The sequence below is a fragment of the Netta rufina genome (genome assembly GCF_964035555.1).
Source record: "Netta rufina genome assembly, chromosome: 15".
NCBI classification, from domain to species: Eukaryota; Metazoa; Chordata; class Aves; order Anseriformes; family Anatidae; genus Netta; species Netta rufina.
Genome location: NC_140138.1, coordinates 16,956,660 through 16,983,573, shown reverse-complemented (window position 1 = coordinate 16,983,573; position 26,914 = coordinate 16,956,660). Strand labels below are relative to the sequence as shown.

The 26,914-nt window shown below is 53.2% G+C and overlaps 1 protein-coding gene across 1 annotated transcript in view; it reads left to right on the top strand.

Moving 5' to 3' along the window:
- The window catches only part of PKD1 (polycystin 1, transient receptor potential channel interacting), an 82,495-nt gene that overhangs the window by 24,736 nt on the left and 30,845 nt on the right, over nucleotides 1-26,914 (top strand). Inside the window, exons 2-14 of the mRNA XM_084296061.1 lie at nucleotides 11,178-11,249; nucleotides 12,096-12,167; nucleotides 13,872-14,041; nucleotides 15,461-16,129; nucleotides 16,462-16,645; nucleotides 19,897-20,111; nucleotides 20,537-20,649; nucleotides 20,732-20,858; nucleotides 22,091-22,362; nucleotides 22,853-23,602; nucleotides 24,355-24,486; nucleotides 26,109-26,284; nucleotides 26,727-26,860. Coding sequence (XP_084152187.1) covers nucleotides 11,178-11,249; nucleotides 12,096-12,167; nucleotides 13,872-14,041; nucleotides 15,461-16,129; nucleotides 16,462-16,645; nucleotides 19,897-20,111; nucleotides 20,537-20,649; nucleotides 20,732-20,858; nucleotides 22,091-22,362; nucleotides 22,853-23,602; nucleotides 24,355-24,486; nucleotides 26,109-26,284; nucleotides 26,727-26,860 — 3,086 coding nt within the window. The remainder of the gene's footprint in view (nucleotides 1-11,177; nucleotides 11,250-12,095; nucleotides 12,168-13,871; nucleotides 14,042-15,460; nucleotides 16,130-16,461; nucleotides 16,646-19,896; nucleotides 20,112-20,536; nucleotides 20,650-20,731; nucleotides 20,859-22,090; nucleotides 22,363-22,852; nucleotides 23,603-24,354; nucleotides 24,487-26,108; nucleotides 26,285-26,726; nucleotides 26,861-26,914) is intronic.

Here is a 26,914-nt window from a genome sequence, read left to right as displayed (position 1 = left end):
CCAGGGTGCAGGAGCGGGGCCGGGAGCGGGTGGAGGTGGCCGAGCGTTACATAACGCACTGCTCGGCTCCAAAGACACATTCAAGTGATTAATTTGAGGCTCTGGCAGCCGCTTCCCTGTAATAATATTTTAAACATTACTTTTCCACTGCTTCTTGCCAGCAATCGTTATTTTGCGCTGTGGAGGCTGTAAAATTTCACTTCAAGGATGGGTTTCACTCCCGTTACAAAATGTGTCTGGAATGTGCAGATGTTTCCTTCGGGGAATAGGGAGCCAATCCGCTCTAACACATCATCCCCATGGGGAGGACTCAACGTGCTGAGCGGCCCTATTCACAAAATCACAAACAAACACACACACACAGCCCCGCGGAGCCGTCCCCGGGCCGGGAACGTCGCTCAGAGCCCCGCTGATGGCCAAGGCCCGCGGCCTACGCCGGAGCTGCGGGGGCTTGGGGCTGGGCCGGGGGGACGCGTGCTGGGGGCAGAGGGGTCCCGCTGCCCTCAGGAGCTTTGCACGGTGTTGGCACAGCTTGGCTCTTGCTCGGTGCCACATATTTTGCTGGAGATGGAGCGAAAGAGCAATGAAAACTGTGGTATATTGGGTGCTAACGGCCTGCAGGTATCCAAGGGCTCTGCTGCCAAGGACAAAGGAGAGAGGTGCCGGTGCCAGAGAAAACGGAGAGGTGGAATTTAATTGGGCAAAAAAAGCTTGCGTGGAGCGTGGGGAACGCTGAAATCCCACCTTTATGGAGCAGCCGCTGGCAAAAGGAAGCCAGTGAAAGCTTTTGGGACTTGCAGTTAAGACTGGAGCCATCCCTGAGGAGTATCTGATGGGGCTGGTCCTGTTTTCATAGGAGGATCCGGGAGATCACTCATTCTTTCACTTGTGTCATTTTCTCTCAGTATCATCCTTACTGAACCTCATCTTAATCATCTTACTGTGCTGAGCTGCGTTGTTCAAAACCCTGCCTCTAGCATTGTGAGATCATTTGGGGCCCACAGCTTCCCTAGAGAGAACCTAATTTGGGGTGTTGGATAGATTTTGGTAATGGGGTCTGCCCTGATCCTGATGTGCTCCTCTGTATTAATCAATGTACGGGCTACCTTGTCTTATACCCCGCATAAAAACTAAGTGAAGCCTGGAGAATAAAAGACAGTAGTTACGGAAAAAAAAAAACATCCAAGAGAAATGTTGATAGCAACAAGTATGGACTGAGGGGTCGAGCGCATCAAACACTGATAAGCAAAAGAAGAAAAGGAAAAATCTGTGGCCAACAAAGTTGGGAACAGCGAGGAGTTGCTCGAGTATATTGGGAACTGAAGAAATTAAACGGTACCGGTCTGTTAGTAGACAGTCATGGTCAAATTATCAATGAAAATACAGAAAAGGCAGGACTGTTCAGTAAATATTTGTTTTCTATTTGGAAAAAAGCCAGATGATGTATTTGTATCATATGAGGATGATGAAATACTTTCCACTCCAACAGTAACTGAAGAGGATGTTAAACAGCTGCTATTAATGTTAGACCTTCTTAAACTAGCTAGTTCAGATATTTTGCATCCAAGAATTTTAAAAGATCTGGCTGAGGAGCCCTATGGGCTATTAATGTTCACTTTTAGGGAATTTTTGGGCAGTAGGGAAATTCCCAAGGACTGGAGCAGTATGAACATGGTGCCAGTGTTAACAGAAGGTAAATGGGATGGTGCAAGTGTTTATTAGGCTGCTGTCCTGATCTTCTAGCCCGAGGCAAAACAATACAGCACACAGCATGGATATAAGCTAAAACTTAAAGGGGATAGTGTAATTAGTGGCAATCAACATGGAAAATTCACTTATGGAAAATAGATCTCGTGAACGTCTGCCTTTTGAGTAAGTTTACAGATGGAGCAGATGAAGATGATGATGTTGATGTAATACACATATGACTTCTGTAGGTATTTGACTCGATGCAACATACATTTGTCAGGAATTGGAAGGAAAAAAATCACCATGGCATATATTAAAGGGATTAAATATTGGCTTCAGAACGTAAGAATAAAAGGAGTCATCCCCAAGAGCTGGGTTGCAGCGAGGTCTCGGACTGCTGACTGCCTCTGTAGCAGATTTGTCCATGGGCTGGAGGACAACAAGAACCAGAGCTCTGCTGCGGCTGAGCCTGGGATGCAAAAATAGAGCAAGGATGCTGCCAGTTGTCAGAGAGTGCGTCTGGGAGTGAGGGGCACCACGTCCTGGTGTGCAGGATGGGATTTTCTCCTGGACACCAGGGCTGCAGGGGGGTGCTCGTTGGGTGCGTGGTGGAGGGCGCTGAAACCAGGGGAGGTGTAAGCCCGGAGCTGTGGAGTAGTGGGGCTGTGTTTCCTGGTGTCCTCACCGCCTGAAGGTAGTGATGCCCTAAAAAATTCAGCCATGAGTGTGTCTGAAGGACTGTGTTTGCAGAGACAGCAGGAGCCTCCTGTTTGCTGCACCCGAGGGTCGGTGCTAGGTGACTGCTCTGCGTTAGAAGCAGGCTGCCAGAAGGGAAGGGTCGGTAGCTTTGTGTCCCATTCCCATCTTTTCTGAAACTGGCTCATGCACCGCTAGGTCCCAGGGCTTCAGAACATCTGGAGAGCCTGTCCCTCTCTTAGGAGACCACAGAAAGCAGAGATAGCATCGGGAGTGCAAGGAAAACACAGACCGGACTGTGCTGCAGCCGTGGTTTGGCCAGGGCTCCGGCCCCGAACACGCTGCACTTTTCCACTTTTCTGCTCGTCAGGCTCCCCTGGTCTGTGGTTGTCTGTCGCAGGCAGCGGGCTGGGAGCTCTGTGGCTGTGCTCAGCATTGTTTTCGCAGAGCAGCACCATTTGCTTTGTGCTATTTTTAAACGTAGCGAGTGCTGCTGTGACCGCCCCAAATCCCAGAGTTTTCTGTCTGGAGAAGAAAAAAGAAAATAAGAGAGGGGCTCAGCATCCTCCCAGCTCAGGCGGTGCTGCAGGACCTTGCTGAAGGTTGATTTCCAACAGCTAGCAGCGCTGCCAGGCCCAGGAAGGGCTGCGTGTGCCTGGGCTTTGCCTCCCATCCCGTCCCTGCTGCCTGCAGCTGGCAGCCCACGCTCGGAGCTGAAGGGTGCTGCTGAGAGCCCGGAGCAGGGAATCTCCTAAATGTGAGGAAACAGTGTTGGTAAAACATATCGGAGGTGAAAATCGTTTGACAGACACGGTTAAAATATACACAGAAATGTTTTTCTTTAGCAGCCACCCGGGGACTTGGGAAACTTGCTCGTCTGTTACAGATTGCTGTTAGCTAAAGGTCAGACAAATTGGTACTGTCAGCTACAAAAGGGAAAGCGTTTCAGGGAGCGTTATCACCCGTGGGAAGTGACTGCAGAGATCTGGTGACTGGGCCAGCGTTCCCGGCGGTGGAAGGGATGGATCCGCTCCTGCACTGCGGAGGGTGGCAGCAGGTCTGCACCGGTGGGGGCACACAGGGTGGTTACATACACTGTGGTGACACATGGGATAGTGACATATGGGATGGTGGCACACCAGGTGGTGACACAAGGGGTGGTGGCACATGGGATGGTGGCACAGCAGGCAGCTGCTGTGCCATGCCCTGCAGGAGGTTTGGGCTGGGGGCACTTTGGAGCGGGCCCTGGGTGCCTGGCACTCCCTTTGGCAATGACCGCTGAGATTGCCCCAAAACCTTGGTGTTAGCTCTGCTTCCCCCCTGTGTTTTGTGCTGCTCTGCTGGTTGCAGGTCCAAAGCAGGGTTATGTGAAGCCCAGGCTGCTCACACAGCCTGAAGGGAGCAGTGGGGACATCAGCAGAGGGCAACAGTGACCCTCATCCCTCAGCCAGCTCAGCAGCTTTCGGCCCTGAGTCTTGCCCTGTTTCTCAGTGTTTTGGGTCCAGATTTGTCCGCTTTGTCTAGCACGCATAGGCTGGTAGCTGGTGTTACCACCAAATCCCTTGGGAGTCCTTGGTGAACCCCCCATCGTGCTGCTTTGCTCTCCTCCTGGCTGTGCACTCGGGGCTGTGGGCAGCGTGTCAGCCTGCGATGCCTCCAAATGGGGGTGCTCCCCAGGCCAGGGCTTTTTCGGGGAAGAAGCGTGTGTCTGCTTGGCAGGCGGCCGGGCTTGGGCTGCGGGCTTGTGACATTGTCTCCTTGAGCTCTGCCATGTGTGCTGGGAAGATGCTTTGTTTTGATGGATCCTTGGTTTCTTTGCAAACTTTCCATGAAACAAACATATATTTGCGGGGCTGACATTTAGCTGGATGGAACTGCAGACAGCTTGTTTACGCGCAGCACTAATTATGGACATTAACTTTATTTAAATATTTGGGTTGCTGCTTTCTCAAACTCACTTTTCTCTGCTCCGATCTTTCGGTGGGACGTCGGAGGCAGAGCAGGGCTGGGTGCCTCCTGCCGTGATGTCTCGAGCCCTGTTTTTTGCCACCTTAGCTCACCTCTTGGCAGCGGGAGGACAGCTTCCAGTGCCAGCTCTGGGCACTGGTGGCTTGGAAGATGGAGCTGCCTTGGAAAGCCTCTCGTGGCAGCGACTGTCCTGAGCCCTAGCCAGCCCCTTGTCCCACCGTGGTGCTGGTGGGAGCTCCTGCTGACCCCCACAAGCGCAGGAGGCCCTCGGTGGCTCCCCGGTGCCCCCCTCACTCTCAGCTCCATTGTTCAAACGTTGGGAACGAGGAGATGAAGTCAGTCACAGCCTAAAAATAGCCTGTAAAACGAGCTGTTCTGTGGGTCCCTGTGCAGACAGCAGCGCTCTGGTTCCTGGGAGTCTCTGTGAAAAGCCCCCACCCAGCCCTCCTGGCCGGGGGGAGCAGGATGGAGCGGGGTGGCAGTGCCTGGGAGCTGCCCTGCCAGAGCATGACGTCGCTCCGGGAGGATACACATCCCCCTGTTCGAGTGCCCTCACCCCCGGTCCTGCTGCTCGTAACCGTATTTGGGAAGGTCTGAGCCAAGCTTGCTGGCTGCGGGAGCCGAGGAGCTGCTCTTTTTCTCCACTTCTACCTGGAGCTCGGGTGCCTTCGGTGTGCACTCACCCTGTGCTGTGTCCCCGCATGGTCCTGTGCTGCGGGTGGGCACAGCAGTAGGGTGAGGAAGGAGCGTGGGTGAGCAGCGTCAGGGCTGTGCCTGGCGGGTCCCAGCTCGGCTCTATCTCGTGCAGGGCTCAGAGCGGTCTCCTCCCATGCTGGGCTCTCCTAGCCCCTTTTTTTGGCTGCCAAAAGGAACACGGACACCCAGTGCCCAGCTTCACCCCTAAGCTCACCCGCCGTGCCGAGAGCCACGGGGAGTGTTCTGTGCACCCTGCAGATCACCTCCCTCTGCGGGATCTCCAGGAACCCATACCCAAAGCAGGACGAGTGGGATCTACTCCAGATCCACCCTGCCGGTGCTCCGGGAGAGGTCTGTACAGGCTGTGAGGGAAAGGAGCTCCGAGGGGCAGCAGGAGCAGGCAGTGCTGGACCCAACCCCTCCTGGTCCTGCCCCAAGCCTGTGGCAGAGCCGGGCCTCACACCTGGGGCTCCTCGTGCCGAACCCGACCCTCTCCGGGCACATCTGCCTTGCAGGGGTATATGTGAGAGCGTTGTGCAGCTCTCCCAGGAGAGCACAGCGTGTACAAACATTGCAGAAACGCCTGTGTCCCAGCCTGCCTCGGCCTTATCAACACTCAGGATTTTGCTGTGGGAAGAAAAACATTTATTTTTCGGATGGATATTTGTGAAAACATCTTTTGGGGTAAATTCCTTGGAGAGAGCCGATGCTCGGGCCAGCGGTTGAAACTCGTCAATTCAAAATGAGCAAATAAATTGTCCTCGTGCTGTGACAGCCTCGGGAGCTGAGGGTGCTCCCCTGGCTGCCAGCCCCAGCGCGCTGCTCCCCTCTCGGGGCTGCTCCTCGAGCAGGGCTGCACCAACCAAGCCTCTTGTGCTTTTTCACATCTCCTTCGCCACTGTGGCATCGATCTCGGTTCCTCACTCTGCACACAAATTTCTGCTACTCCTACTGTGCTTCCTAGGAGAGGTGCAAGCCAAAAACGAAGAGAAAAAAAAAAAAAAAAAAAAAAGGAATCAGATCAGCAAAAACCTATAATTTTCCTGGCTCAAGCATGCAAAAACACATAGGGTTTTTCCTCCGCTTTTCTGGAAAGTCTGTTACGTACGTCAGGCGGTGTCAGCACAGCGCTGCTGCACGGGGCACCCTGCTGCCTGGTGCTCCTGGGGACAGAAGGGAATTGGCCATGGTGACACCGAGGGCAGTGTTTCGGCTTGTGGGCTGCCTCTGGGACAGGCTGCTCTGGCCGAGGGCTCAGGGAGCAGGGCTGTAGTGTCACACGGGGCTGTAGTGTCACACAAGCCACCTGGTGTGTCCCCCATCACTTGTTTTCCCTCTGCAAGGTGTGAGCGGTGCAGCCTGGCTCTTGGAGAGGAGCGTGACCCAACGGGGGGCTAGAAATGGGAGTGAAGGTGCCCTGATGCCACCTGTGATGTGCCCTGGGCCGGGGCTTGCTGCTGCTGCCAGTTGGTGCCTCTCCTGCCCATGTGCCGTGCGCTCGAGCCTGAGCACCCCTCGTGTCCCAAAGGTGCCCCCGGGTGGGCGTTGGGTGAGGTTTGTGCGGTGTGCCGAGGGCAGAAAGGGGGAACTCTTTTCCCCTGGCAGTTGTGCTGGGGAAAGTGGGACTGAGGCAGCCCGGGAACAGCCTCTGGAATCGGGAGTGGGGCGGAGAAGTTAAATAAGAGCAATTATTTGGTGTTAATAGTGCTGAAAATAGGGCAGTGTCCGACGCAGTGGTATCTCTTGCAGGTTTAAATGAACCAAGGGAAGCAGTGGGTCTGGTGAAGCCTGTGGGTGATGGGACGCGTTGCCGTGAGCTCTTGCTGGCAGAGGAAGGGGTTGGACAGCACTGGCTGTATGATGCCGTGGGCACAGCTGCTCTGCTGTCTGTGTAGCTGCTCCTGCTGCTAAAACACAGTCTTTGGACCAAAATGGGGCCCAGCCGCATCCCTTGACTTTCACTTCAGTCACACAAACACAAGGAAAACCCCTTTCTGTGGGGGCTGTCCTGGATCAGGGAAGTCTGGCTGGTGGAGGGAGGCTGCTGGGGATTGCTCAGCCTTGCACATCTGCGGGGAGAAAGTGCTTCTCCCCAGAGGATGCTGCAGAGGCTTCGTCTACTCACCTCCTGCATCAGGCCAGCTGGGGAAGATGGGCAGGGAGATAGGAAAGCTTTTGCTGTCATTGCAAGATGGGATGCACGGACACCTGGTGTGCTGGAGGCAATGCTTTATCCCTCCTGCTCTGGTGTGAGCCCCTTCGTAGCCACTGCAGAGGCTCCTGTGCAGGCTCTGGCTGGAAGCAGGGATGTGCCCAAGCTGCCTCCTTTCCCTGGCACCTCTGGAGCTCCACTACCTCCAGCGCTCAGCTCTGCTGCAGCTCGTAGGCCTGGAGCTCGTTTGCTAATGAGTCGCTGCAGCTCTCCCCCAGCCTGCACGCAGGCTCCCCTCCGCACAGACGCTTCTCCCTGTCTGCGGATGCTTTTCCCATTACTGTTCTGGCGGGGCTCCACGCACCAAAAGGGCTGGGGAAGGCACAAGCCAGCACTGCCCCCCTTCCCTTCCCTTCCCTTCCCTCCCTTTTTTTTGTGAAGTGAGCGGGCCCACAAATGACATAATGAGAGCATGACATCAGGCTTGGCAGGCGGAGGCGTGCTATACTCTGCTCGACATTATACGTTCTGTGGAATTAAGGAGAAAAAAAAAAAAAAACAGCAGTGCACCAAAAAAAGCCCGTCCACCGCAGCGCTGCCGAAATAAACACCCCTGCTGCCTGGGGCTGCCGCGGGGACGTGGAGCCCCTGTTCTCCAGCCACCCCCCGCCTGTCTCAGTGCCAGTGGCCGGGCTGGGGGGCTCCCAGCACTGCTGCTGGTCCCTGCTGGTGGCTGCTCCAGGGCAGTGATTTGCACCCCTAGAAGTGATGGGCCCTGTCCAGGAGATGTCCGTGGTGGTGTCTGTGGCTGATGTTTGCTCACACTCCATCAGTGGGATGGGCTGCTGCTAGCCCTGCTGCTAGCCCTGTGCTAGCCCTGCTGCTCTCCCTGTGGCCCACGCAGCTCCAGAGAGGTTCAGGAGATCCTTGCCCAGCCCCGCGCAGGAATTGGTAGCAGAGCTGGGAAGGAGCTCCAGGCTCCCAAGGTTCAGGCAGACGCCCTCGTTACCAAATGTTCGCGTCTCCGCCGCTGCGCCTTCCCCACATGACCACTTCTACTTCCAGAACTTTTCTCCAAACTTCCTTTGCTCGCCATGGGAGTTAAATGTGGCTGCGTTTTCTGGGGTGTTTGGGGAGCTGCGCAGGGAGCCCTGCCCACAGGGCATCCTTCACACAGTTCGTGTGTTGGACCGAAGCTGTTGGTGCCTTTTGGTGCCTGTCCCAAGTTCTGCAGAGGAGTGGGCCAAGCTCTCCCTGCCTCGTCTGGCAGCACACAGCTCCGCTTTGCAGGTGTGGAAACCGAGGTGGGACCACGGAGCCGTGGCTGGCCCACAGCTGCCCTCTGTGCAGGCACCACAGCGTGTTCTCAGTGCCACCCCCGGCACGACTCAACCAAGATTTCCTTTCTTCTCGTGGGGGAGAGCGGCAGTCTGCGTGTGCGGCGCGTTTCAATGGAGAGCTTTGTTTTCTGCTGGCTTCGGCTCTGCCTTGAACCTGCTCCGAATTTCCTCCAGCCTGGCAGTGGGCTGGGAAAATAGAGTCGTGGCAGTTTGTGGCACCGAGAGGCCGTGCTGCGTCCCGCAGCCTGTGCCGGGGGTTTTATTGGTCGGTACTTCTTTCCTGCCTTTTTTTTTTTTTTTTTTTTTTTTTCCTGCAGCCTACTTTGGTTCACAGCCATCTTTCCCATGCCAGGAAGGCATAATATTATTTTCCATAAAAATCAGAGGGGGGAGCAGAGGGAGCCGAGCTGAGCCAGGCGGCTGGAGGTGACAGGCGCTGGCACCGCCACCACCCCCGGCCTCCCCTCAGGGCCACCAGCGGGGCTCTGCTCCCCGTCTGGGCTCCTCACCGGGGAGGTGGAAAGCTGGGAGGCCTTGTGCTGGTTCCTCATCAAATGGTGATGAAGAGGGTGGAAAACAGCAAAGGAATCAGGCTCCAGTCTGTGCCTAACGGTGCAGGATCGCCTCCCCTCTGCGCTGCTCAGCGCGCAGTGACATCTAGTGTCAGTCCGTGTGCCGTGTAAACGCGGCGCTGAGCTGGGGGCTGCTGCTCCTGCTCGCATCTTCCCTGTTTGCTGGGGCTGGTGTCAGCAGCCTGCTGCTCCTCCTGCAGCGTGGTGGCACCCCCAGGCAGGATCGAAGCTCACTGAGGGCTTGGGGCCGTAGCTTGGGGCTGGTCGCCTGCCTGGAGATCAAAATGAGAAGGGATGTGTGTAAGGAGCTTGGAAAGGCTCACGACCGACCCCTCCACGCCTGCTGGAGAGAACGGATGGGGAGCTTGGGGAGCTGCCGGGGCAGCAACTGGGCCTGGTGCTGGCGTCCCAGGCCACCACAAGGTCCCCAGCGCCATCGGTGGTGCTGAGGGCTTCGCCCTGCCCTGTGCACACTCTCCATGCGGCCAGCCAGCGTTGTGAAGGGCTCTTGGAGACGCCAAAGCCCCGATTTTGTAACAGCAGGACGGTTTGTTCTGGAGGTTTCTCTTGTCTGGGCAAGGAGCAAAAAGGCCAGGGCACGAGAGACGTCGGAGCTGGAACACCACTTCCTTCTGTCTGGGGCTCGAGGTGCTGCCTAAAAATTACCTGGATTATTTTCAGGTTTCTCAGAGGAGCAGAGAAATGCTCTTTTTGTTAAAGCTCTGCCCTTGCTCACCTGACAGGTACACCGTGCTTCTGCAGCACAGTCCTGCTGGCGTGGCCCTCCTGCCCTAGGCTGCCTGGCTGGCTGACACATTTGCTAGCGCTTTTTTTTTTTTTTTTTTTTTTTAAGTGTGTTTGTTGATCTTCTATTTTGCACATTTCTTGGCCTTCTTTAGTGGTGTTGCTGGTGAACTCTTCTGAATCCACTCTCAGCTTGGCAGAGAACTCCTGGACAGCAAAATTGGGAAAAATAAACTTAAACCTTTTAAAGAGACATCCATCCCTGTTACTTATCCCCAGAGTTTCCTGGAATCACAAGTAGTTTGTCTGCCAATTTGGCGTAATTCTCTTCATTCAGGTACATTAAGTTTAAATACCAAATAAAATCAAGAATTAATCCATGAAGAGGTAAAAATAAGAGGTGAGACATGCTGAGAAGTTACAAGAGGTGCTAGGGATAAAGGTGAGCAGGGAGTGGGGTTGGAGGATGTCTCTGTTGATGCCGCGTGCTTGCAGCTGCGGGGAGCTGGGCAGCACCCCCAGACCTGTCCGCCTCCCCGCAGTGCTGCCAGAAATCCTGGAAGGAGAATCACCATTGCGAGGGCTTGGAATAAGTATTTTGGTGCTGCTAAAAGAAGGTTTTGGCCAACGGGGATTCATCTGAAACCGAAGAGTGAAGTTTATTGGGAACGAGCAGGGAGCAATCAGCAAAACTTTCACTTCTAGCTGAGTGACATTTTAAAATTGAAAGAGAGGACGTGAGGTGAAAAGAGAGAGCTGAATAGGAGGACAAAAACAATTTTTCTTTGGATGACGTGAAGTCTATTAGTGTTACAGAGAGTGATTAAAGATTTTCTAAACGGTGTTTGTTTTATAGGGAAAGTCTAGCCTGATTTTAAACAGAAAATATTCTTTGTTCCTTCATTTCTTGTACGCTTTTTCCAAAAGGGACAAAAAGATCTTTAAACATTAAAAGCTGAATGCATCAGTTGTGTAATTAATTACCTGTTCTTTGGCACTAGGGATAGACTTGAAAGTTCTTCTGAATTTTTCTTCTGTAAGTTAATTACTATTTTAGTCTAAACTCTTTCTTAATTATTTCTTTGAACATATAATAGACTTGCATACTTTTTTGAAGGATACCTCAAACTTAGTAGTACATTAGTCATGTCTGTAATTGCTCTAGATATGCTGTAGAATGGCATGCATTTAGTGATAGTCCCAGTCTTTATACACGCAGCATACAAAGCTGTGAGCAGCAAATGCTGTACGGCTGGGAGAGGCTATACAAAAATGACAAAAAGTTGAACAAAAGCTGACAGCTCTGTTTTCTTTCTCTAGGGATCTTTCCAGTAACGAGATCAGTGTTTTAGATGTTCAGACGTTCAGAAGCCTGACTTCTCTGGCAAAACTGTAAGTACATGCTGCACCCTTACAGCCGTCCCGCTACCAGCGCGCCCCCTCAGCTGGTACCACGCACCCTGGTGCTGCACGAGCCAGCCTTGTTCTTGCTTGACCTCAGCTGCTGGGCCCCAGCTGTGTGTCTGTGGGCTCATTCCTCGGGGCATTCAGCTGCACAGTCCCAGGAATGACCGATTGCTCGCTGGCGTTCGGAGTCAGGCAGGAGCAGGCACGCTGCACTGCCAGGTGGAGGGGGGATTGGGGCAGGAGAGTAAGCTACATTTGTCACAAGATGGGTTGCAAAACAGAAAATGAGGATAAAGCTGTGATATCCAAATCCAACTCAGCTTTGGAGGGAATTGGGTACTGAATATGAGGGTCCTTTGAGGAGCCCAGCATTGGTGGAGCAAACGCCTGCCTTCATGTCCACTGTTCCCAACACCCTGCTGTGTCTCATCTAAAACTGCCCAGACTCCGTGTGGGCCAGGAGAAGGGGAAAAACCATTAGCAAACTCACTGAACAGACTGCCCCGAGAGGCTGTGGAGTCTCCCTCCTTGGAGATGCTTAATGCCTGGACATGGTCCTGGACAGCCCACTCCAGGTGGCCTTGCTTGAGCAGGGTTTTGGACTAGATGACCTCCAGAAGTCACTTCCAACCTCAAGCACTGTCATTCTGTGACGTAGCATCGCACAGAAAAACTTGCTCTCATATGTAAGTAGCTCTTGAGACCAGAGGTGGTCAGAAGGTAGCCAGTCACTAAGCAGGGCTTGGAAGAGAGTTTGATCCTGTGTGTTGGCAAGGAAGTTGTTACCAGTATGATGAACAATTACTGAACTTCCCTTTTCATTTTTTACAGAGATATAAGCCACAACAAGATTTCTACATTAGAAGATGGAATATTTGATAATTTATTTAATTTAAGTGAAATGTAAGTTCGTTCTCTTTGTTTCCCAGCTCTTTATTGGGACCTTCCCTTGAAACAGCCCTTCCCTTTCCAGGGGGTGGGCGGCAGCACTGTCCTGGGGGGGTCAGGGCTACGTACTGCTCCACCACATGTGGTGGCACACGCTTTGCTATTTGTGTTAAGGGGGAGCTGAAGCCTCCATCCCCACTAACCCCTGCAGCTCTACCTGTTTGCCAGCTGCTCCCTTGGTGAGGTTTTGACAGTGCAAGCCTCATCCCTCTCTTTGACATTTTGAAAACTCGTGAACCTTAGGACACACAGAACTGGTGGAGGGAGCCTCAATTTGCTTGGCTGCTCCTCTGCCATGAAGGGATGAGGAGTGGATGTGCTGACTGCCACCTTCTCATTACCAGGCCTCCCTGATGCTACTTCTCCTCTCTCCAACTGCTGCTTCCTCGCCCTCCTGCAGTCCCTGCAGCTCTTTCTGGACTCTCTCCAGTTTCTTCCTCAAGCTGCTCCTGGGTCTTCTTGGTACCCTTCAAGCCTAATCTCCTCCCAGACTTTGCTTCTGTCTCCTGGATACCTCCAGCCTCTGCTGCTGCCCTCTTGGCCTCCCTGCTTCTCTCCCACACCAGCTCTGCTGGAGGTGTCACAGTTTCTGGCCGTGCTCCAGGCCCTGCTCGCTGTTCCTGGTTGTGTGGTCACACACTGGGACCGGGACCTAATGTAAAGCTGCCACACAGCTGCCAAAGTCGCCTGAAGACACTTGGAGAAGTTCTCCCTAAGTGATTCAGGTTCTTATGCTTATAATGCTTTTTAAGTGAAGTAATTAAAATCCGTGCTGATACATGACGGGAGGCCAGGGAACGCCACACAGTTCCAGAAGAGGTACACAAAATCACAGCACAGAATGGGGTTTCTGTATCTGAACGACCCCAGGGATTAACCCTGTGCAATCACTCTCAGCAAGCAAGAAAAAAGCTCAGCTCTGCACTCTCCACGAAGACTAAGACACAAAGAGCATTTTCAGCTCTGCATTTTTACTTGCAAATGGCACTGAAAAGACAGAAAGGATCCATGCTGTGTCCAAGTGAGCCTGTCCCTGCTGAGGCTGGCCTGCAAAGTGGTGCTTTCAGTATAAAAATCCTGGGTTCAGCCCCTGCGGCAGCCCAGCCCAGCTGGCGTCAGCTAAACAAACATCTTTCCATCTCTGTCCTGTTCGCAGCTGAATGCCAAAGGCTGTAATTTGGATCAAGCTTAGCTGCAATTAAAGTTTCCATCTTTTCATTAAACTGCCACATGGAAAGATTATCATTGACTTTGCATTTCTTTTTTGACAGATCAATTTTATTCTCTTAGCTATTTTTTAATGGAGCTGTAAATAGTCTCCCTTAGCTGCTGAGGCTGCCATTACATCCAACGGCTGTTAGATGGCAGACTGTTTTAAATATAAGATTGTGTCTGTAATTTGCTTCTAATTGCAACAATTATTTGTAGAGTGAAAAAAGTACTTGGAGTACTTGCCTAATTCTAGCCTCTAGAAAAATCATGTTAATTATTGCTTGATTCCCTATTCATTAACTCCCCTAAGCAGTTCTTTCTGAAGCATTTTGCTGGAGTTGCGCAGATGGGAACAGTGAGGGATCTGCACATTGCTGTAATTAACACTTAGCACATGCTTCCCGTTGTCAAGTTAATGCACAACTTTTCTCTGATCTCCTGTTACAGAAACTTAAGTTGGAATCCATTTTTTTGTGACTGCAAACTTTCCTGGTTGCCCCGCTGGGTGGAAGACAGAAAAGTGACGGTTCTCCAGGCGTCAGATACGAGGTGTGCCCAGCCTCCTGCGGTGGCAAACCTTTCTCTCTTCAACGTTTCGTTCGTCAACACTACTTGTGGTAAGGAGGCACGGCGGGCTGTGGTGGGCGAGGTGACTAAACCTGTGGAAACGGTGGGCCCGAGGGGAGCTGGTGATCCCAGCTAGACCTCTGTATGCCTCAAGTCCCTAGTTCTAACCTAATTAAGCACATAATGGTAGCATGCAGCTGTACCTTGATGTATAGTTGGTCACACCACGGCTGGGATCAGCAAATTCGTTACAGACCCAGCTTCAAGCAGCCCTCAGGTGGTGCTAGCCCCGTCTCTGGCCTGAGGCTTTCGTTCTCTCATGCATTTAACAATCTGACTCTAAGCTGGGAAATATCATTGAGTTGATGGGACTGGAGGACGTGCCAAGCTGAATCTTTGCAGGTGATGTTTCCTGGGGTAATTCAGTGTAAAGGGGATAGGCCAGGGAGAGCCTGCCAGCTGCTGGTAGCTGTTACTGGCCGGCAGGGAGCTGAGGAGCACAGCCAGGCTGGTGTTAAAAACGAGGTAGTTCCCACACATGGCACCTCCTCGGGGGGACTTTTCTTCAGAAAAGCGGCCCGGCGCTTGCAGGAAGGCCGTGGAGGAGGCCGGATGGTTGGATGGGGTGGATAAGGGAAGATCACGCGAGGCCAGCGCCGTGGAGATGTTTGGGGAAATGTTGTAGCAACCAGCAGAAACACGCAGGCAGCCCGGCTCGGCTGCGTGGGCAGAGCTGGACGGGAGGCAGGCGGCCCCAGCTGGGCTGCGGCTCAGCACCGCGTGCCTGGGGCAGGGCCCCTGCAAGAGGCTGGGGGGGGGAGCGAAGCCCTGTGGGTGGGATGTGGACGCCTATGAATGCGTCCTTCTGCACCTCCCGTGTACAGGCTGTGCGACACTGTCCTCCTCTCTAGCACCTCGTTTTGTCTGCAGGCAGGTGGGAGGCTCTCGGCTGTCCCAGGGCTGAAGGTGGCTGCAGTGTCTGCGCACCCAGTGTGGGCCTGGGGGACAGTCCCGTGGCATTTCCCCCGTGCCCCCAGTGTGCCCCTCTGCCCAGCTGTGTTTGGTTACGGGCTTGGGCTGGAAGTGAAACTGCAGCAGCCCAGCCACAGTGCTACCACGGGACAGCCTTTTCTCCTGGCACTGCTTGGGGGCTGCTCCTTGGGTCTCCTTTCAGGGTCAGACTCTGAGCGGCTCCGTGTCCTCTGGCACCGTCAGGCTCTCCAAAGACCCCTGTTACTGAGCGTTCCTGCTCCGTAAATCTGTGGGAGTGGCTTTATTTCTGTCAACATTAGTTAGCAGAAAGAGATGGAAGTCATTGCTGAGGGATTGAAGACTGCCAGGCAAGTCTCAAAAAGGTTGGAGTAGAAGCAGCCCAGTCACCAGGATAGCAGGTGGTGTCTCGGAGAGTTTCATGAAGCCATGGCTTCATGGTGTCAGTTTGTAAGAGGATCTTCTGTTCTCCCCCCCAGGAGCTCAATATATAACGTGCCTGACAAGCAACCACACAGGTGAGGCTGAACTGCTCATCCTCTTCACATCTGCTCACCCCGGGAACCTCACCGAGGAGACCTGCAGCGCGCTCTGTTACGCCGAAGGCCAGGAATACGGAGGTTTCAGCACCCAGGGGCAGTGTTTGTGTGGTTCTGCCCATGAACCGAACTCTTCCTCCAGTTGTTTGCTGTTTTGCACTGAGCATTTGCCTGGGCAGGCCTGCAGTGGCCCATCACTCGTCCACTTTCCCTTCGAGGCTCAGCTGTCTGTGTCTTTCACAGGACTCCAGCCCCGGTATGGCCTAGACCAGGCCGTGCTCTTCAACGTCAGTATTCCCATTGCCGTCAGCACTTTACAGTGGGATTTTGGGGACCAGACAGAGGTTCTCAACACCACTGGAAATGCAGTTGTCCACAGGTATGCCTTACCTGGGCAGTACAATGTCACCGCCACCGTCTTTGTGGGCGCCAGGTTCACAGACGTGCAGGCAGAAATAGAGGTGGTGGCTTCGCCCCAGAAGTTAGAACTGCAGTGCCCTTCCCTGATCAAGACCAACGAGAGCCTGGACATACGGATCCGTAACAGAGGCGGCAGTGGCCTCACGGTGTTGTACGGTATCACGGCAGAGGCTGGAGAGCTGAGCAGAGGTAAGCGGGGCTGGCTGGGAGGCCAGAGGGTGCTGAGCAAGGGAGGGGGTGGCACTGGGTCCTGAGGCTACCCTTGTCACTCCTTCCTAATGAGGAGTAAGGGGTGACTCCTTTGGTACTCCTTGCAGCCCCGTGTGCTTTACCCGGGCTGACCAAGCAGTGCTTTGCCCGGTGCTTGGCCACAAACAGGACTGCACAGAGAGCAGTTGAGCAGAGAATGGGATTTGCTGGCACCAGGAAGGGCAGGACCTGGTGCCTTGTGCCCCAGGTTGGGTTGGGGATTGTGGTCCCATAGGAAGGGCATTACACTTGTGTTCTTCTGCCTCTCGCAGCGGTTCACCCCATGTGTCCCCCCGATGGCTTGGTTTTCCCGGGCAACAACCACTGCTACCGGCTGGTGGTGGAGAAGGCCGAGTGGCTGGAGGCACAGCAGCACTGCAAGGAACATGGCAATGGAGACCTGGCCTTTGTCAGCAGCCCTGAGATCCAGGCCTTCCTGGTCGCCCACGTCATCAGGTAAATGGGGAGGACGAGGGTTAAGATTTCCTGGGGAGGGATGTTGTGTTCCTGGGGTTACATCTGCAGAGGTGTTTGGGGGGAAGAGCCCTGCAGCAGGCAGCCCTCTGCAGCCAGGCGGTCTGGGGGGACACACGGGTCTGAGCTGAGGGTGATATGGCACGGGGAGAAGCTGGGTGTGAGGCTGCTGAGAAGGGAGGAGGAATAAGCAGAGCTCGAGTGTTGTACTTGGCTTCTTTGCATAGAGGCTGTGGAAGGAAGAAGAAGGTAGAGGCAGAAAGACTGGAAATCAGAACTGGTGTCTGTGGGATTGCGGCTGGTGGGCATCTTGTGCCTGTGTTTGTGCCTCTGGGTGCCTCTCAACTGGGTCAGAGACATCCACGGGGTCCAGCACAGTCTGCAGGCAGCAGAGGGGGTCAGGTGCTGGTGGCCAGGAGGTGTTTGGCTGCTAGGCAGGGCCGGAAGGTGACCTTAGAAGCAGCTCCCTCCATCAGCAGAGCTACAGCTGGGTTGTCCAGCGCAGGACACCGGGACGTCCAGCAGCTGCTCCGGCAGAGCACAAGCCAGCGCTGTAATCCTGCCTCTCAGCTCGGAATCCCACATCCTGGACACACGGCTGCAGCCTGCAGCCCAGACCACATCCCCTCTGCTTTTGCATCCCAAGCAGGAGCAGCGCTCCTCTCTGAGCGTCAGGCTCCGGGAACATCTGTTCCACCTCAGCACTCGGGCTTTATAAACAGGCAGCGCTGGAGCGTCAGCCCTGGGCTACGTGGCCTCTCCAAGTGCCCTCTCTGCAACCAGAGATCTTGGGGGAAAGAAGCCGAGCAGGGGAGCTCTGGGGGCCTGACAGCTTCTTGTCAGCACTCCCAGGTGAGGATGTTGCAGATCCCGTCTGAATAAACGTGGCCCAGAAATCACGTGCAGAGGGAACAACTGCACCAAATGTAGGTTTTGAACACACCTGCGTGAGGACTGGCAGCCCTTCTCCCCAAACGTGCGTCCTTGCATCGTTCCCTTTGCATCGGGCTTTATCCTGAGGTTACAGATGTGGTCCCTGCCCTGGGAAGAGGAGTCTGCCCCTTGCCATGGGCTGGGAGCTGGTCACTTGGTGTGCTGATTTATCAGGCATTGCGTGCAAGGCTTTTGATGGACTGCAGTGCAAGGAAATCATGAGACCTCGGATTAGAGTGAGCCGCCCAAGCTGTTTCCCAGCTGCTGCCCCACATTGTTCTCCTCCCCAGCCCCCTTTATTTAATCTCTTTATTTTATTAATCCATTCAGATAAACATGAATGAGACAGTTCCAGGATGCGATTTCCCTGGTGATAAAAGACAAATCAAGCAAGCCGCAGGTTTTTGGAACATGCAGCTTCCATAGTTTCTTGTGGGAAAATGACAGAAGCTGAAATCTGTTTTCCATTAGAGCACGTAGCAGCAAGGACTGCTCTCTTCTCTCCTTCGCTCCTATCATTTGATGACCTCCCCAGGAGCAATGTGCACTGAACCAGTGCTGTCTCACCTCCAGAGCCCACAGCCCTTCCAGGGGACCCCGTTTTCCTCCGACGCAGTGCAGGGAGTCCCTCTCCCCTTCCAGGCCTCCTCAGATTTTGTTCTGCTCCTGCTGCCCCCAGGAAGGCAGCTCGTTCCTTCCTCGGAAGTGGAGGGGCACCCTCACCTTGCTTCAGATGAGCGTGTCTGGAGCCCCCTCATGGGTCTCTGCAAGGTTATGGGCCTAGCAGTGGGGCAGGGGTGGGAAGCAATCCATCCAGCCTTTTCCTTTCTTTTTTTTCTTTTTTTTTTTTTTTTTGATGACTTGAAGTTAGATCATAGCTGGAATTAGAAAAGGAAAAACTCGATCGGGTTTTACTGATGGCAGCAAACAGGCGGTTTCCTACCCATTCTCCCTAATCCCCTGCCAGTGGTTCGGGAGCAGAGCGGAGCGGCTATTTATTTTTTAATCTTATTTGCAGTGAAAACTACTGATTCACAGCACAGTTATTTTCGTCGTCGTTTTTCAGCATGACCTCATTAATCATTCCATCTGTCGTGAGCCCGGTGGTGGAGAGACACCAGTTACCTCCCCTGTCTGCTCCGTGCACAGCGGCTGGACCGGGCTGCCGCAGGGGGCAAGGCCACAGCAGGAGGGGCTGGGGAGAAAAAGTGCAGGGCTTGAAGGGCGCACGGTGAGGCTCTTCCCCCCAGATGTTAATATGGAACAAATGCCTCGCTTTCTGCTGGGTGCGATTAGAAACAGTCGTCCGGGCTGTTTGTGGCTACGAAAGACCATTCAGCACTTTCCACCAGGATCTCTGCTGGGCTTCATCCAGTTTCCAAATGTGGAAGGGCCATGTCATCTTCCTAAAATGGTCCTGGCGGTTTCTCTTGCATGTGGGGCTCTTCTTCCTGCAGTGCTTTGGCCACTGCTGCTGTGCGTTGCCCCCCGCTGTGTTTGCTGCCTTTCGGTGGTGGCTGAGGAGTTTATTATCTTCCAACAGCTGCATCAGAGCTGCACAGGAGCTGAACAGGAGCTCCCGTAACTGGCACCATCCGAGCTTTAATCCTGCCCCGCTGTCAGCTCCACTTGCAGTAGAGAATCAACCAGTGGCAGATTCCACAGGTCCCCAGAAACCAAACGAGAGCTTTCTAAAAGTTGCATCTTTTTCTTCAGACAGTTTTGTATGACCGTAAAATTCCTCTTAAGTCATGACTCACTAAAAAAAAGTATCTGTGAAGGTCATTTAAACGGCGGTGCAGGCAGGCTGCTCTAACAAACTGCTCTGCTAGGAGAGGCCTGAGGTTGCAGTCAGCCTGCTGAACAGCCTGACGCAGCCAGCCCCACCAGCTCCTTCTCCCTCCCAGCTGGCAATGTAAGGTTGGTTTGCTGGCTCTGTCAGATCCTTTGGGCTCTGCTGTCCCCTCAGCACATCAGAGGGCGGGTGGCTCTCTGCAGCCTGCAGTACAAGGGCCTGAGCAGCTGGTGGACAGAATGGTGCACCAGGAAGGAGCTGCTGTTAAAACAACAAGTGTTAGTGGCAGGATGGACTCTGAAATCCTTCCGTAACTAAAAGGCTCCTTTACATGCAGCTTCTTACACCCGGATGGAGCTGTTGTTGTTAAGATTATTATTTTCATAGAGAACCATAGATGGCATCTGTCCCAGATCTTTCTAATACTTATAATTTCCTGAAATCCACCCTCCCTTCTTCTTCTTCTTCTTCTTCTTCTTTTTTTTTTTTTTTTTTTTTTTTGAAGGAGCCTCGATGTCTGGATTGCATTCAATGATTTTGCAAGCACTGGAGCACAGCAAAGAGGCGAAGGATTTAATCTGGAGAGCTGTCAGAACTGGCTGCCAGGAGAACCGCATCCATCAAACGCTGATCACTGCGTCCGGATGGGCCCAACCGGGCAGTGTAACACAGACCTGTGCATGGCCAAGCACAGCTACGTGTGCGAGTACAAGCCAGCAGGTGGGCTCTGCTTCCCTCCTGCTCTCAGCTGACATCCCAGGCAGCCAGGTGTCCTGGTGGCATGTGCCAGGGAAAAATAGGGCTGCATGCAGGGGGCTGTCCAGACCATTGCCCCCTTACCAAGTGGCACCGTCAGCAACCACATTCCCTTTGCAAGGAATTTGGCCCACTCCAATCTTTGCCATCTGTAGGCATAAAGAGAGAGGTGAAGCTCTGATGTGGAGCTTTGGAATGAGCTTCTCCCCATTATTTGAGCAGTCAGTGCTGCTGCCTGCTCTGAGGCTGTGGCACTGCTGTCTCAACTTCTTTCTGTGCCATCTTGTAGTCTGAGAGATGTTGGGGTACTCTATAGGAATGTATATATGATGGAGCCTTGGAGATTGCTATGTGAGTCTAATTTGTTCAAATACTTGCTTTGTAAACAGGAGTTCTCTTAAATGCCGAAAACTTCCTTGTGGGAAACCCTGTGTTTGACACACACTTGGCTTTGAAAAACGTGACAGAAGACGTGCTGTCAGCTCCAGTGCAAGCTGGGGAGGTAAGGAGGGTTTGCTCATCCTGTTGCTGCACAGATGGTCCAAGAAGACACGGGTAGGTGAGAGCCTTGCTTCGTTTTGCAGGTGATGGTGTTCCCTGACCTGGCGTTCAGGCATGAGGGGTATTTGACTGCCCTGGAGTTTGTGACGCAAGACCTGCATCAGCCTGTTCAAGTGAGGTTCCAGGTGCACAGACCAATAGACGGAGAAGGTGAGACATCTCCTCTCAACACTTCAGCTCAGAGGTGGTCCTGGAAGAGCAGTGACCAGAGAACAGCTGAGCAGCTAAATAATGGCTCTTCATCAGCTGTGGCTATGTGGATATGGTGGGTTAGCAATGGGGACTAGAGTCTGGGCTGGCAGCTGTAACAGGGACAGTACAAAGGGACAAACTCGTCTGACTGCAGTGCTGAGAATGTCTCCCATCGTTTTTGTGGCAGAAGTCCTAAAACAAAGAGGCCCTTCTCTTATTCAGAGACCCCAGGGTGTTCCCAGTTATGCCTGTGGTTATCCCTGCTCAGTGAAAAGGCCTCTCCTGGACCTGCGTGTGAGGATGGTTCCAGGCATGTCTGTCCGCCAGCCCTGACTTAAAGCAGAACATTCAAATTCGAGATCAAATGCAGAGCTGGTAGTTACAGGGCCTTGTGTTTCTCCATTTAGTTTAAGCTGACCAGCAGCTGCCACTTAGGAATGATGCTCCTTCCCCACAAGGACCCCAAGCAGTTTTTTATGGCTTTGTTACCTGTCTCCGTGCCTGAGGAATGATGAGAGTGTACGGAACACACGTAGGAGGGAATTAATCTTCTGAGTTGTACTTTAACACTTTGGGAAGACATGACACGTCTAATGGAACGTGTTCTGGTCCATCTGGCCCCTCAGGTTAATGAGGAAGAGTATTTTCTTGAGCCCATTTGTTCCTGATGGATGAGATGATCCAAAAAGCCCTTTACTCCTTGTACAACAGCTCAATACTCACAGTTTGGCAACAATTAATTTTGCAGGCAATTCTTTGCGATAGCCATATATTTGGCTGATTACGAAAGGATATTTTTTGACGCTGAAAAACTGATACTTTAACATGGAAACATTAACTTAAGAAAAGTTACTTAATGTGTTTTCAGCCTCAAAGCCAGCTCTGCTTTTGCTTGGAATAGCTTTCTCCTGAACACAGATCTCTTTTAGATTGCGAATTGGCGCGTTCTCACTGGAAAGGAGACTGACTTTGTTTTAAAAAATCTTCCTGCCTTTGTGAAATTTTCCAGTAAAACAGGACACTTCTGACTTACGTAGCACCAGGATGCATCACAGTTGCAGCTTTTACTAAGACTGGAGTCTTCATCAGTCACAGTGGGAAAAAATATGGTGAATTTGGAGCACCACAGAAGTGCACTAAGAGTTGCCTGGTAGGACAGTAATCTTTGCTTCCTCTTTCACCTCTTCCAGATTACCAGGAGGGACAAAATGCTACAGAACCATTCCGTACTTCTCAGGATGATGGGAACTGGACTCTACTTGAATGTCCTCCTGGCTTCCAGTGGTGTCATTTGACTGATTTGTGCTCATCGGCAAACAACTGCTGCAATGCGACAGAGTGCACCAACAGCTCTCTTGCCAGCAGCCCCACGTTCCTTCAGCACAATGAAAGCCAGCCCAGCTATCAGCTCATCAAGGAGTTTCTCTTCACAGTACCAGCTGGCCCTTCCTCCCCCTACCTGGTCAGTGTTTATTACTGCTGCACCTCGTGGGGAGGTGGCTCTGGGTGCTTTGGGTAAAGTAAGAATTGTTCCAGGTTTGCAGATGGAGAAGCTGAAGTCCATTCAGATGAAGTGACTTGCCCAGGATCACCCAGGGAATATTTGGCAGGCCTGGCACAGGGCTCATACCACCACTGTCTGTTTTCCTCCCGGCAGTAACAACCTAGTGCAGTCAGCTAAAACACTGTGCAGCCTCTCTGCTATTCCCATTGCACTTAGGAAGTGCAGATAGAGCACAGAGCTGAATTCCTTGTTAGCACATGACATTTTTGATTTAAAGTGGCCAAGGAGAGCAGAGTGGTGAAATATTTCCCCACGCAGTGTTTGGATCTGTGGCTTTTCTGTGGGTTTTCCTTTGGCAGTAAACCCAGCCATTTTGCCCAGGCAAGCGTTGGGTGCTGAGCGCTCCAAACTTGATACCTCAATCCAAAAACATCTCCTCTCTCTGCAGGTCACGTTCAGAAACGAAGATATTTTTGTCAGGGCCAAGGATGTCTTCAGCATCCAGCACAGCGCAGGCCTGGGCTCCTTCCTGCAGTGCCAGCCAAGCCCCACGTCCCCTTACAGAACCAACTTCTTCAGCACAAACTCTTCAGACTGGGCACTCGGGCCGTCTGCCAGCTCCACCTCAGCCACCTGGATCAACGACACGGTTTGCTCTCTCCGCGTTCGTTACGCCGAGGAGCAGCAGGTCCCGGTGATCGGCCCCCAAAACACGGGGCTGGAGCAGCCGGGGCCCTACACGCTCAGAGCCAGCGTGGACAACGGGCCCTTCAGCGCCAACCTCTCCTGCACGTTCTGGGTCACCTCCCGGGTGTCGGGCCTGCGCGTGGTCCACCCGGCTCCCCAGGGGGGCAAGGTGTACGTGCCCTCCAACCACACCTCCCTGCTGGTCAAGCTCTCCTCGGGTGCCAACGCCACGGCCCGCTGGCTGGGTGACAACCACAGCGTGCCCTTCGAGGGGAGCTGCCCCGCGGCTGTGGCTCTGCTGACGGCCGACTGCGCCAGGGACACCAACGACACCTGGTTCGCCGTGCTCAGCCTGAGCGGCCTCAGGGAGGGGGCCAGCAGCCACATGCTTGTGGCGGAGAACGCCGTCAGCTCCCAGAACATCACCGTCGTAGTGAAAGTGGAGGAGCCCATCCGCGGGCTGAGGGCCACGCCTGACCCTGAGAGCAGGGTCCTGCTGAACACGCGAGTGGTGAGTGGCTGCCGCTGCTGTTAGTGATGGTTTTTAGCCTTTACTGCTGGCGGTGTGGGTTTGAGAAGAGGAGGACTGGGGGTCAGGGCACAGCACTGCTTGCTGCTAAGCGCTGGCTCGTTGGGCCATGCATGTGGCAAACCCCACTGCTGCTCGCGGGCAGGAAGGCAGCTCAGCTGTGTGCTCACTGTAATTCCCTCAGTGGTAAGGCAGCACGTAGTGTCAGGGGCATACTGCCTTTGTATTTGCTCAGGGGATCGCTCAGAAAATTGATGTATTATCAGAGGCCAGTGATTACCTCCTTTTGACTTGTTAAGGTAGTTATTCTCGTAGGCATTTTGATTTGCTCTGCTAAATCCTTACACCAGCCAGCTGAAGCTATAGGCATGTTTCACCCATCCATCAAAGTCTTGGATTGCTCTGGTGTTTGCAGTCTGGTTTTTTTCCCCCTCAAATCCGCTGTCCCCAGAACTACAGCCGAGCCCTAGGAACCTGTTTAAGAGCTGCCCGTTGATATCTGTGAAATGCTGTGTTCAGCTTCTGGCTGCTTGTGGCAGGGTGTGCAGTGCTCTGTCAGCGACACGGCTGCAGATGGTCTTGCACCCCCATGCCGTGCTCTGAGTGCTGTCTGACTGATACGTGATGCCTCCCAGCCTGGCTCTGCTTCTTCTCCGGGTCATCTGGAGATCTCCTGGGAAGCACTGTGAATGCTTTTCCCTTGCCCTAGTGTAAAATGTCCTCATGCCTTTCAGAGCTACGTCCCTGTGATGGAAGCCGGGTCAGATGTGACTTTCCGATGGACGGTAGATGATAAGCCATCTTTCACTTTTTACAACGTTGTCTTCAACGTTATCTACCAAAGCCCAGCTGTGTACAAGCTTTCGGTAAGCTAAGGCCTTTCCCATCATACTCCTTTAATCCTGGGTTTCCATTTCATCCCACAAACTAAGCAGGGAAAGCAGCAGGGAGAGGAGAAAGCAGAGGTTTCTGCAGACACCCTGCCCCGTTCAGGAGCTGCCAACAGTGCAGGTTTAGGCCGTGCACTGAACTGAGCTGAGGTTTTCACTGGGCTCCTAACGAGCTCATCTCACTGAGCTGCTCGTGCAAATGCACGTAGTAAGTTTCTTTTCCTGGCTTCCTCCCCTGCTGGCTTCTGCGTCTTTCTCATCTTTGTGTTCTCTTTTCTCCATTTTCTGCTTTCTTTTCATGGAGTACCTGTCCTTACTCCTTCCCAGCAGGAACGAGGCAGTGACCCCACAGCAGGGTGCTGCCCACTGCTTTGACACACAGTAGATGTGCGTTTAGAACCAGGCAGGGGCAGGATTCAAATATAAGACTTTCGTAGCCAGGACAGAGCTTCTGGTCTCTGTCCTGGTCTCTTTCTACTGGTGCAGACAGTAGCAGTGATTTTTGTCATGACACCAGAAGGACTGAGCAAAAAGTCTAGACAGAAGGAGGAATCTGCATTGGAACAGGAGCTTACCTCTGGCCAGGACATCTTTCTGGTTCATGCCGTGCACTGCCATGCACAGTCTTGGTCTGGCTCCAAGCTGCTTGACACATGTGCAGGGTAATTGCTGGCTTCCTGAAGGGACACCAGCCCTAGCTCTGAGGGCACGCTCATGCTAACTTGCTGGGTGCAGCACTGTGCTGGCAAGCTTGGGTTGCTTTTACTTACGCAGTTGATAAGGTGCCAGTAGGCTGGGTTCAGTGTAACAGGTCCACAGAAGCAGAGGCACAAACCTCTTACTTTTATCTGCTGGTGCGAGAGGTCCCAGCTGGGTTTGAAGGGTCCCTTCTGTCAGCAGCTCAGCTCTCCTGCAGGTGAGGTGGTGGCAAGATGCCTCATCGTTAGGTTTTAGTGTTACATGCCCAGATAATCTGGAGGATCCTGCTCTACTTCTGTCGTGCTCCTTCAGTCTCTCGCCTGTCCCTTCCCCTCCTCTGCCCCACTTTGCTCTCACTCCCTGCACCCACCACATGCAGGGTGCTGTTACTGCCCTTGGCATGTTCAGTTTTAGGAGTCCTCCCATCCCCACACTGTGCCTGGAGCTGCTCACCTGCAGCTGTCCTAGGGACACTGGGTGGTTCTTGCTCCCTCGGTGTCTGCAAGTCCCCACGCTCAGCAGTTGGAAAGAGCAGGGGGCACACAGAGCAGGCAAAAGGATGGCAGGGTCAGGGCCAGAGGAGTGTCGGGATGAGCAGCCTTTCTGTCCTCCTGCTGGCTAGAACCAGCCCTTCCTTGGGCTAACGTAGTGGTGGAGGTGTGGTGGGTCCAGCAAGAGGAGGCTGTGCCAGGTAGGTAAAACCATAAACCTTCCAGTTCATGCTGCTTCCAGTGCCATTCAGGCCACTGCTTCTGCCTCCCTGTCCCCCAAGCTGCTCTTCTCTGACCTCCCCTGCCTGCCTGGGGCGATCTATCCCCTTCGGTGAAGCCCCTCTCCGAGCAGGGGGCAGCCTGGCACGGTGACCCCAAATGCGTTCTTTGTCCCACTGTCCTTCCCAGCTCACCGCCTCCAACCACGTCAGTAACTTTACGGTCAACTACAACGTGACAGTAGAGATGATGAACAAGATGAAGAACCTGACTGTGTTGGGTGTCCTGCCGGTCCTCCCCCAGAACAGCTCCGTGGAGTTCACAGCCAGAGTCCAGGTTGATTCAGCCGTGGATGCTCTGTTCCTGTGAGTCCTTTGCAAGTTGCCTGAACTTAGGGTTTTGCTGTGCATGACTTACCAGCCTTCCCTACATTAGGGAACTCTTCTCAGGGCCAGTTGATGTCCAGTGTCTCATTCTTCAGCCGCCGTCTCACTGATTTGAAGTGCAAACTGCTGTCTAGTTAATCCCTGGAAGTGTGATTCAATCACACTAGCTGGGACCTTTACTTCAAACCTCAAATACTTTTAATTTAAACATTTGCAATACTTCTTCAGTGTTTAGTTCCCTCTCTTACCAGGGCTGTGCTCTGCTCACAGCCACGGTTACGCAGCATTGGCCCAGCTACTTCTTTGGTACTTGGCATTACAATTCCTGTGTTTTTTTTCCAAAAACCCCAGCCCTGCATCTGAAAGACCCAGGCTTGGGGCTTGTGTGGAACAGTGCAACATGGTCTGTATATTTCTCCAGGTGGGATTTTGGAGATGATGTCCAGGAGACATACCAGTTCAAACCTCCCTACAACAAGTCTTTCCTTGTCCCTGATCCCAGCGTCCATGAGGTTGTAATCGAGCACAATGTCACACACGTCTATGAACACCCAGGTAAGCTCGGGCTGGTTCTCTGTGGAAGAAGGGACTCAGATGTATTTGTTGGGG